General features: G+C 35.6%; 2 protein-coding genes across 2 annotated transcripts; both read left to right on the top strand.

Moving 5' to 3' along the window:
* The first annotated feature begins 316 nt into the window (after positions 1-316).
* On the top strand, positions 317-2778 carry LOC148879273 (sugar transport protein 8-like). Its single transcript, XM_088960764.1, has 4 exons — positions 317-624; positions 829-1148; positions 1339-1965; positions 2133-2778. The coding sequence occupies exons 1-4, from the start codon at positions 492-494 to the stop codon at positions 2595-2597; spliced, it is 1545 nt and encodes a 514-aa protein (XP_088816890.1). The 5' UTR covers positions 317-491; the 3' UTR covers positions 2598-2778.
* Positions 2779-5434: 2656 nt separating this feature from the next.
* On the top strand, positions 5435-7370 carry LOC148879272 (sugar transport protein 8-like). Its single transcript, XM_088966114.1, has 3 exons — positions 5435-5754; positions 5905-6531; positions 6636-7370. The coding sequence occupies exons 1-3, from the start codon at positions 5449-5451 to the stop codon at positions 7095-7097; spliced, it is 1395 nt and encodes a 464-aa protein (XP_088822240.1). The 5' UTR covers positions 5435-5448; the 3' UTR covers positions 7098-7370.
* The last annotated feature ends 4375 nt before the right edge of the window (positions 7371-11745 follow it).

Raw genomic sequence — 11745 nt, 5'->3', positions numbered from 1 at the left:
GAGCCGTCCTGAATCCTGATCAAGCAGTACTGGTGGTGTTTGATAAAAAATGGTGAGCCATGTGTTTGTTTGTGAACTGAACGGCGCACCAATAATCCTCATAGAGCTGCTCACATCAATCTCGCATACAGTCATGCATACACATTGAGCCGTGCATTAAGGAACCTATCTCCCAAAATCAAAATCCCCCCGGGTCAAATGCTGATACATAAGAACTCAAAACAACGAGAGACCTACGAACAAGGAATGACCCCTTCTGTACCGCTTTTGACATCCCTGTTGAATTCTCATAAACTGTTTTTTACTCTCTCAAATTTGGTATTGTTGTTCTTCTATGATTAGTAAATTTATAAATCCTTCAATTCCCATCTCCGATCCAAAACTGTGTTTTTAAATTGAATATATGCGCAATACATTCATGCACACACTTTCAGAACTTTCTTATTCTTTTCTTTTCTGAAGGAGATTGGTTGGTTTATAGAGAAGCAAACATGCCAGCGGTGATAGTTGTAAGCGGCGGGGAATTTCAGGAGTTCGAAGGGAAGTTGACGTTCTATGTGATCCTATGTGCAATTATTGCAGCCTTTGGAGGTTTAGTGTTCGGTTACGACATTGGAATTTCAGGTAAGTATAAATCATCAGTCATCGCTTAATCGATCAAGTGATATCATCAGTCATCGCTTAATTAGTTAAAAATTAAGGAAGTGGAAGAATTAAATTAAGGAGCTAAAAATTAATGATTTATGATCTGTAAACTTTATTATATTCATTTCTGAGTAGATGCATTATGTTGTGTTAATTTATGTATATTTTTTAATTGGATTACAGGTGGAGTATCGTCTATGGATGATTTCTTGGAAGAATTCTTCCCAGCTGTATATCGTAGGAAAAAGAGTGTTCAAGAAAACAACTACTGCAAATATGATGACCTGTACCTTCAGCTCTTCACGTCATCCTTGTACCTTGCTGCCCTTGTAGCGAGCTTCATTGCTTCCGAAGTGTGCACAAGATATGGACGGAGGCCCACCATCATGATTGCGTCCTTGTTCGTTTTGATAGGAGTCGTTCTGAATGCAGCTGGTGCAAATATCGCCATGTTAATTATTGGAAGGATTTCTCTCGGCTTCGGTGTTGGATTTGCTAATCAGGTTATCTCCTCTAATTAATTAATTTGCCAATATTGATTATTTTTATTTCAATTGAAAGACCGAAGCAATCCGTCGATCGGCTTCTCGGCTGCATGAGTTTGCAGAGCTAGCGATCGAGCCGAAGAGTCGGTCAGTGAGTGAGTATAGCTAATATATATTTACGAAGATAATCAACCCATAAAATTTGCAGGCAGTTCCTCTATTCCTCTCAGAAATTGCTCCCGCCAGAATCCGTGGGGCGCTCAACATCCTCTTCCAACTCTTGATAACAATCGGCATCTTGATTGCAAACCTGGTTAACTACTTCATGTCGAATGTCCACCCTTACGGATGGAGAATCTCGTTGGGCCTGACAGGTGTACCAGCTATTATTCTGTGCTTGGGTTCTTTGGTCATAACAGAGACCCCCACCAGCCTCATCGAGCGTGAGAGATTCGAAGAGGGGAAAGAGACGCTAAAGAAGATCAGAGGTACTGACAACGTTGATGATGAGTTTGATCAGATTCTAGCTGCTAGCGATATGGCCCGACAGGTCAAGAGTCCATACAAGAAGCTCATGAAGCGCTCTAGTCGGCCACCATTGGTCATTGCTATACTCTTACAGATCTTTCAACAGTTCACTGGAATCAACGCTATAATGTTCTACGCACCCGTTCTCTTTCAGACGGTCGGATTCAAGAACGACGCTTCATTGCTCTCATCGGTCATCACAGGCCTTGTGAATGTGTTAAGCACGATGGTTTCCATCTACTTGGTTGACAGGGCCGGCAGGAGGGTTCTGCTCCTTCAAGCATCAGTTCAAATGTTCATTACACAGGTGATCCACCCGGCCGATATGATTATCAAATTCAACATTTTATCAATGAAATATGATTAATTCATACATATAACCGAAAGGATAGAGAAAAGATCTAGTGGTATCACATTCACATAATCACATTTGTTTTCTGACGTAGGATTTGTTTTCGATATGTTCACTTGCAGGCTATAATTGGGGCCATTCTAACGATGGACTTATCGGCTACAGGCAGCCTTGGACGCACTGAAGCAGCCATTGTAGTGGTACTAGTTTGCTTATTCGTTATGAGCTTTGCATGGTCGTGGGGACCTTTGGGATGGTTGATTCCAAGCGAAACCTTCCCTCTGGAGACAAGAACATCAGGATTTGCCTTCGCTGTGAGCTCCAACATGCTCTGTACCTTCATCATAGCACAGGCTTTCTTGTCCATGTTGTGCACCATGCAAGCTGGCATCTTCTTCTTCTTTGCCGTGTGGATACTGATCATGGGCTTATTTGCCTTCTTCCTGTTGCCTGAGACAAAGAGCATTCCTGTGGATCAGATGACCAAAAGAGTTTGGAAGCAACACTGGTACTGGAGAAGGTACATGGGTGAAGATGATCCAGATGAAGATGTTAGACAGCGGAAACTTGAAATGGGGTCTTCCTAATTAATCCTAAAAACCCTACGTGATGGGTCTTCCCTTCATCACTGCAAATTGCAAATCCCCATTTGTACCGGCGGATTTATTTTGCACCTTCTTTCTTGACTCTTGTTTAAGAAAAATGTAATCTCCTTTAATTGGAGTCTTATCCAATAATCTCTCTTTCTCTCTCTTCATTATTTGGAAAGATTTGTTGGATATTGGACGGTGTTGATCCAGAGGATCCGCTCTCTCAACTTCCTAGCAGTCCTACTCCTACTCATACTCTTGGGAAGAAATAAAAATGGATAATATACGATTTTAGTGTTTTTGGATTTGTTAGAAGATACGTATACGATAGATCTAACTAAGAAACCTTCCTAATTCTATAGTTACTCTCTTTCTCAAAAAAGAAATTAAGAAACCTTCCTAAGTGAAAGGGAGAGCCAAGGAACTAATTAAATGACCTTACCATAATAAAATAGCAGTGGTAATGTAGGTGGATAATTCTTGCGTGGATTCTCGAAACAATTGATTGTATTCCCTCCATAATCCATCAATTCGTTTTTTTTTTTTTTTTTTTTTTTTTTTTAATATATTATTGCTGTGTGTACGAGTAGCAACCAAAAATTCAGTTTCTTCTCCAAAACTGTCTGCCCTCATACTATTTCAAGACGGTACGGTTTAATATATAGAACTATAGATCTGAATATATATATATAATATCATCACTAGCATATATGATAGTATTGCTGGGTGTACGAGTATCAACCAAAAATTCTGTTTCTTCTCCAAAACTGTCTGCCCTCATACTATTTCAAGACGGTACGGTTTAATATATAGAACTATAGATCTGAATATATATATATAATATCATCACTAGCATATATGATAGTATTGCTGGGTGTACGAGTATCAACCAAAAATTCTGTTTCTTCTCCAAAACTGTCTGCCCTCGTACTATTTCAAGACGGTAGGGTTTAGGGATGTCAATTGGACTGGATTTGGTCCAATCTGATCTAGTCTAATGTGAGTCCTTTATAAATGACTAGTTTCAATCCAATCCAATGAATTTTTTGGATCAATTTGGACTGGTCCAATTTAATGTCTGAATTGACTATTTTGTTCAAATTCATTTTGATTTAGATTGATTTATTGCAAACCTGGTCCATTGACACATATATTCTTATCTTATATCAATGAATCAGATATTGGCTTAGTCCAACCCAATCCATATAAATTTGTTACAGATGGACCAACTTCAATTCAATTTAATAAATATTTCAAACCGGATTGGTCCAATCCAATATGTCTTGTTGGTCTGTCCAATCCGTCCAAATTGATTTTAGACTGGATGGGTCCAATCCAAAATCGGTCCATTGACACCCTTAATAGGGTTCACAGTCAATCAATCGTATTCGGATGAGGTAGGCACGAAGTTGTAAGCACGTTCAATGAGTACTTGAAAATTTTTTTGACACTTGTCCTTTAAATTGCCCTCACCCCACTTTTGAAAAATATTAATACCCACTTTTGACAGTTGTCAAAATATTTATCAAGTGCTCATTTAACATGTTTACTTTGATGTGCCTATCAAATCCGGTCTCCAATCCATCATAACAGGCGCCACCATACTAGGGCCAAATCCAAAACAGGTCCATTGACACCCTTGTGGATGATGAGATGGCGGTGCTCATCGGAGTTATTCCCACGAGCCCCAAATCCCAATGGTTAATTAGCATTAATTATTTTGGCAAAAGAAAAAAAAATCATTACTGCATATGTTTCCAAAAAAATCATTAATGCATATGTTTCTTTCTTATATTTCTTCTTATATTCCTATGTGTGAGCATATATATATACAGATTTATGGATCAATTGTCTTCTTCCTAAGACATGTGCCTAGGCTTCCCACTCAAAAAAAGGGACTATGTAAAGAGTGAGATGGCCATATGGGGTCTACTCTAGGTTTAGCAGCAAACTGGCCATCTCGATACTTATGGGTTATTTGGTTTTTCCTCAGAAAATGCCTTTTTTCGACCCTTACTCCTCCCATTCTCAATTAAAGCTTTTATTTACAATGTGGGCCTTGTTCGTTTTTCAGTAAGTTATTTATCCGGGTAAATGCAATTACCTAGGTAATTTTTCCTAAGAAATACTTACCCAGGTAAGTGTATTTATCCATTTTTTTTATTATCCAAGTAAAAAAGAAGAAAATTACTATTTTAGCCATAAAAATCCATTATTACAAGAGTTATTTTTGTCTCATTCAAGTGTGGAAAACTTTTCTCCAGGTGAGAAAGTTATTTACCCACCTAGGAGACGATCCACAGGAAATCAAACTTTCCATAATCCCCACATTAATCTGAAAAAAACAAAAAAAAAACATGGGATTCTTGATCAATGGGATTTCCCATTGACCAACTTTCCCCCTCTCAAAATCCAATAAAAGAACGTCCCCTTAGTGATTTACTGCAAATTCTGTTTGTTTTAATATCATTGTGCTGAGCATTCTACATAGTTCTGAATCTGAGAAACATTTTGGTTTATCAAGATAAAGTCCAAATTTATCAAAAATTGAAGAGGCTTGGGATTGGATTCTCTGATATGATATGATTCTGTAAATTAGGGTCATTAAATAACACAAATCCATCTTTTCTCTCTCTCACTCTGCTCCCCTATACTATGTTTGGTTTGAAGGAAAAGGTAGGGAAAGGAAGGGAAAGATAGGGAAACCTATACATGGTTTGTAAAGGTTTCCCTACCTTTCCCTACTTTTTCTTTCGAACCAAACACAGCCTAATTGAATGAGAATAAAACTAATCATATGCCCCCTCCCCCCCTTGGTTTTGTCTTGGTTTTAGGTGGGGTGACATCTATGGATGACTTCTTGGAAAAATTCTTCCCGACCGTTTATAGAAGGAAACTTCAAGTCCACGAGGATAACTACTGCAAATATGATAATCAATATCTTCAGCTTTTCACATCTTCTTTATACCTTGCTGCTCTCCTCTCCAGCTTTGTTGCATCGAAGGTATGTTCCATACTTGGGCGGAGGCCAGCAATGATGCTCGGATCAATCTTCTTCCTCATCGGAGCCATCTTAAATGCGGCAGCAGAAAACCTGTTGATGCTAATCCTAGGGAGGATTCTTCTTGGCATTGGGGTTGGGTTTTGTAATGAGGTATACACGAACAGTTACATAATTTTCTCTTTTGTTTTTAACAGATTTAGTATCAGTAGATCATCTTCAGCTGTTATACAAGTTGGAAAGACCTGATCCCAACCTCTTTATGAACACTTATCTGCAATGGCTTCTTCATGACTTTTGCAGGCAGTTCCTCTATACTTGTCTGAAGTAGCCCCAGTCAAAGTAAGGGGTGCAGTGAACATAATGTTCCAACTCTTCGTTACAATCGGGATTTTTATTGCAAATCTAGTAAACTACTTCACTTCGAAGATGCACCCTTCAGGCTGGAGAGTATCTTTGGGTATTGCAGGCGTACCAGCCTCTGTTTTATTATTGGGTTCCTTCTTCATTACTGAGACTCCCACCAGCCTCATACAGCGTCAGCAGCTTGAAAAGGGGAAAGCAACACTTGAGAAGGTGAGGGGTGTTGTGGATGTTGATGCTGAGTTCGATCAAATTGTAATTGCTGCAGAGAAGGCCCAACAAGTGAAGCATCCATTCAGAAAGCTCATGTCTCGCTCAAACCGACCTCCGCTGGTCATTGGCATTCTGTTGCAGGTGTTTCAACAGTTAACAGGAATTAATGCTATAATGTTCTACGCTCCGGTACTATTCCAGTCCGTCGGCTTCAAGAACGATGCTTCATTGTTCTCCTCGGTCATCACTGGGCTTGTGAACGTATTAAGCACCATTGTCTCAATTGTACTGGTAGATAGGTGCGGAAGGAGAGTTTTACTTCTTGAAGCTTGCGTCCAGATGCTCATTGCACAGGTATATTGATATAATACCCAATAAATATAGTTTATAGACATTTTTGTTAGATTAAACGACCGACCAGCTGATCAGGATTGTGTGTATGTGTGTGTGTGATGTAGAGCATAATAGGGGGTCTCCTAGAAGCGCACTTGAAAACATATGCAGACACACTTGGACGAGGGGAATCGTTTGTGGTGGTGTTTCTAGTGTGTTTTTATGTAATGGGGTTCGCATGGTCATGGGGACCTCTGGGTTGGTTGATTCCAAGTGAAACCTTCCCCGTGGAGACCAGAACAGCAGGGTTTGCTTTTGCAGTTAGCTCCAACATGCTCTTCACATTCGTTATCGCGCAAGCATTCTTGTCCATGTTGTGTCGTATGCGGGCTGCTATCTTCTTCTTCTTTGCTGGGTGGATCGTGGTCATGGGTTTATTTGTGCTCTTTCTCTTGCCGGAGACCAAGAAGGTACCCATTGATGTCATGGTCGACAGGGTTTGGAAGAAACACTGGTATTGGAAGAGATTCATGATGGGTGATGGTGACGACGACGACAAGCACAGAAATGTAGAACTTGGGTTATAGTTTATGATCGGTTCCCAACTTCTATTTATTTTATTTGTTTTTGTTTGTGGACTGGACAAGTAGTTACTTTAACCCAATTAGCACGCATAGCTAGACATGTTTGATTTAGCAGTATTAATTTCAAAGTTGTACTGTTTTAAATTTGGGTTGTGAAGTGGGAATTATTATGCTATGTGGGTGGTGCATTGTTCTAAATCTAGTGGATCTGTTGGGTTGGATCCAAGTCCATTATATATTCAAAGGAAAAGGAAAATTACAAAATGAAAACAAAAAGTTTGATGGGTTTGATATGTCTTGTGTTTCTTTATGGGGCCCTCATTAACTCATTTGGGCCTTTGACCTAGACACACCAGTTGGGCCCTTCCGAGCAAACCCAGGAGGCCCTCGGGCACCACATACACTTTCTTTAATCTTTGTGGATTTTGCACTACGGAAGCCTCTAGTTTTACCATGATTGATATATCAACTCTATATTGATGAGGGTAGAATGTGGGTTTGGACCGTCTGGTGAGATGAGGTTATCTCTTGATGAGATTAGTCTAGACTCTAGTAGGCTGACAGTGGATCAAACTGCCCATATAATTCAGTCTGTATATGTCTAGATCCGACTGGGGGAGTCTGGGCCCTGTTTTGCAAATACAGAAGTTATAGTTGGTTGGTGCAGGATCCAACCATTATTTTGGTCCACAAAATTCAATTAAAATTGATAAAGATAGAGGGTCTTCTTATTTATCATCCTCTCCAAATTATGTTCTTCACTTGCTACACTTAACCTTTAGAAGGCTAAAATTGTATACCATCTTGGTCTGGATATGGATGATGGTGTAGAATTCAGTCAATTCACGGTTATTGCACATTACATCTTTGTCCCCATTGTCATATTATGCAGTTCTGATTAATTGATATTTTTTAATAATATACTAGCAGGGACCCGTGTGATGCATGGGAAAATCCGAAAGATTTAATAATTTTATTTTTCATTTAATATTGTTTTATAAAAATAATTATTTTTAATTGAATATGAATAAATATTTTTAATAAATTTAGTTTTATTAATAATTGGTAGTAATTTTAATAAATTTTATTCTTTTTATTATTTTTAAATGAAATTTTGATTAACTTTAAATAAATGAAAATAATTATAAAAGCTAACATTTTTATTAATTCCACTAATAATTAACAATTATATAGGAATGACAACGGGGTGGGTTTAGGGTAGGGTACTCCATCCCTTTCCGTGCCCCATAGTCAAGACACTTTACCCTATCCTCGCACTGTCCCCAATGTCACGAGGGTTCAGGGCAAGGTAACCACTCCTCAATGTCGGGCGAGTTCAGGGGCAAGGCACTCCACTCCGAAGATCCTCGAATTTCCCTGCCACGTCCCCAATATTGGGTGGGTTCAAGTTGAGGTGTAAATTGGGTTGTGCTGGGTCAGCACGACACGACTCACATGTGGCCCGCACAAAGTGCAATTCGTGCCATGCTGGTCCACGAGGCGTCCCGAGCCATGCCTCCCTCCTCTAGGATAATTTGGGGGGTCGGTTTGGCACGGGCCCGTGCCATGCCGTGGGTTGGGCAGGTCCATGGGCTGGGCCTTGGGCCAGGCCATGCTACACACCAAGCCAAGCTCAAGGCAAGTTACCCGCTCCCCATCCAAGGTTTTTAAAATTAGACAGGATAGGGAACCGTTATGGGGTCAAACGGTTCGACTGTTCGGTCCAAATTGATGACATGTTTGACAAAAAAATTAGAAAAACAAAAAAAGGACATAAACTGTTGTCTAGGTTGATGGTTCGACTGCTCAAGTCAACAGTTCGCTAACCAAATAAATAGTTTTTGGACAAAAAGCGGTTGTGAGGTGAAACAGTGTCCGGTTCCCAATTTTTTTGGTCTAACCATCTGGTTTGATCTAGTTTTGAAAATACTGTCCCCGTCAACCCAATATTCAATTTGATGATAGAAATGATCAAAATGATATATTGAGTATCAACCACATGGTAAATTTCTATTATTGTTGATTGAAAGATTTAATAAAATTACATTTAGTTGGACCTCAATCCCCATCCCCGACCCCAACCTCGATCGGGGATTACTATTAATCCTCATCCCCGCCCCCGCCCTGCCAAAACAATCCCCATCCTATCCCCATTGGGTCGGGGAAGTCAGGTCCCCGACGGGGATGGGGAAGTTGTCATCCCTAAAAGTGTGTTTTAATAAATGACCCTAATAGAAACACATAATAGTATACAATTGTTTTATATTTTTAACTTTTTAAATAATTAATAATTATTCATATTTTATATATTACTTTTAATAAATGTTTTATAATACAATAATAATAATAATAATAATAATTAATTTCAATTAGGTTTATTTATCAAACTGATGAAACCAACCAACCCAATTAACCTGACCCAAGTTGGTCGGTTTTCTAGTATTTTAGGTTGGCTTTGGTTAAAAAAATTCCCAATTCAACCAAGATGGATCAGTTCCACTTTAGCCATTTGTAAACCGACCAAAATTGAACGACCTAACCATAGATATATATTAATATTTTATATTTTAAATATAATTATTAATATGAAAAAGTGGGAATTTTCTCATATTTCTTAGTCTAAAATATTTTATATCATAAATATAATTTTTAAATTTATTATTTAATAATTGCATTATAATTTTTAAAATTAAATTAAATTTTTAAGTTTAAATCTTTTGAACAGACAAACCAAACCAATACAACTTGAGTGGGTCGGTTTTCATAAAAAGTTTGTCGATTTCAGCTAACCAACTCCCTAACCTGACCAGGTCAATTTGGTTGACCAAATAGCCTACGACTGCAATAAACCAACTCATGAACACTCATAATTTCAGCTAAATTTAAAGTCTTATCTCTAATAAATAACAATAGTTTAATCACCAACAATTATTGAAAATTTTTAGCAAAAATGCACAATTATTGAAAATATATATAATGAAAATTACAATAATTACAAAAATACAATAAGTACTAAAAATATATTAACTTAGTCAATAAATAGAATAATCTCAAATAATAGTTTAATCTCCACTAAATATTAATCAATAACTTATAACATAAATACAGCAAATACAATAAGTACAATAAATTAAATTTAAAAATTTCACAATAGCAATTTAATCTCCAATAATTATTGAAAACTTTCTATTAACTAACTAAAAATATATACTTATACATACTTATTGAAAATACATTTATCACAAAAGACGTTAAATACTAATTTTAGTATATATAATTATATAATAAATATAGATAAAGATTTTAAAGTTATTATTAATAAATATTATTTTTTTGAAAGTTATTTTCTCGAATTATTACTTGATATAAGTAAAATTAATTATTTAAAATATTATGTAAAAATATTAAATTATTATTAATTTCAATATTATGTTATAATTATTTTTCTACCTTTTAGATTTTTTTAAATTTATTTATTTGAACTATTTAAAATCTAGTTATGTTAAATATTTTTTTATTTAAAATATTTAGTTATTTAAATACTTAAATAATATGTAAAATATTTAAGTTTTGAAATATTAATTGTTTATTGAATTTAATTATACATAAAATAATAATTTATACTATGATTACATAATTTCATTATTAAATTTGTAATATATTAAATTATTATTAATTTAACTATTATATTATAATTATTTTTCTACTTTGAAGAATTTTTTTTAAATTTATTACATAATTTCGTTATTTTAACTATTCAAAATCTAGTTATGATAAATATTTAGTTATTTAAATATTTAAATAATCTATAAAATATTTAATTTTTTTATTTGAATTTTATTTATTTATAGCTATTACATATTATTAATTATTTAAAAACATTTAAATTGATAATTTAATAAAACATAATTTAAATTGTTATTACATAATTTTGTGATATATTTTGTGAAAATATAAAATTATTTTTTGTGTTTTTAATAAATATTTTAAAGTTATTTTATAATTTTGTTAGAATAATTAAATAATTGTTAATTTTTAATTGAAAATTTCTTTAGATAGATATAAATAAAAAGTAATGGAGAGGATAAATAGGAATTATAGATAAATTTGGAGAGAAACTCTCTACTAAATTAGAGATAATTTTGGAGATAAATAGGAATTAGAGATAATTTAGAAAATAAATAGGAATTAGAGAAAATTTTGGAGAAAGTGGGGGATAGTGGGGGAGGTAGTTTAGAAGTAATTTTAGGAAAAGAGATTATTTAGTTTATTGAGAAAGTGATTCTCATTGGTTGTTTCAAAAATGACATGGAATTAAAAAAATAAAAAATTCAAAAAAATAGAAAAAATAGATAAATAGTTTCTCTCAAAGTTGAGATATTCTGACATGGTAGGACCAGTTTTAATATATATATATATATATGTATATATATATATATATATTCAAATTGCTCGTGAAGCAACCCAAAACTTGCTCCAACTCACCCACTCATGGATCAACTCGATTTGATGGCTTTTTGAATCGATTCCGCTCTAAATCCATTGCGTGTTGGTGGAATTGGGATTTGCTCCTCACATAGTTCACGGACCTGGCTTTGTCTCTATATCAACATAATTCATTCATGCTCGAGCTCAAGCTCGGTCCTCATAT

The sequence above is a fragment of the Nelumbo lutea genome, chromosome 1 (genome assembly GCF_056320005.1).
Source record: "Nelumbo lutea isolate HS-2025 chromosome 1, American lotus-T2T, whole genome shotgun sequence".
NCBI lineage: Eukaryota > Viridiplantae > Streptophyta > Magnoliopsida > Proteales > Nelumbonaceae > Nelumbo > Nelumbo lutea.
This window is presented reverse-complemented; position numbering and strand designations above follow the sequence as displayed.

Bases quoted from the DNA above. Each gene is read 5' to 3' on its own strand.
- LOC148879273 (XM_088960764.1), top strand. From the start codon at position 492: ATGCCAGCGGTGATAGTTGTAAGCGGCGGGGAATTTCAGGAGTTCGAA. The intron at 1,149-1,338 runs GTTATCTCCTCT...TAAAATTTGCAG, and splicing joins GTGTTGGATTTGCTAATCAG to GCAGTTCCTCTATTCCTCTC. The intron at 1,966-2,132 runs GTGATCCACCCG...GTTCACTTGCAG, and splicing joins TTCAAATGTTCATTACACAG to GCTATAATTGGGGCCATTCT.
- LOC148879272 (XM_088966114.1), top strand. From the start codon at position 5,449: ATGGATGACTTCTTGGAAAAATTCTTCCCGACCGTTTATAGAAGGAAA. The intron at 5,755-5,904 runs GTATACACGAAC...TGACTTTTGCAG, and splicing joins GGGTTGGGTTTTGTAATGAG to GCAGTTCCTCTATACTTGTC. The intron at 6,532-6,635 runs GTATATTGATAT...TGTGTGATGTAG, and splicing joins TCCAGATGCTCATTGCACAG to AGCATAATAGGGGGTCTCCT.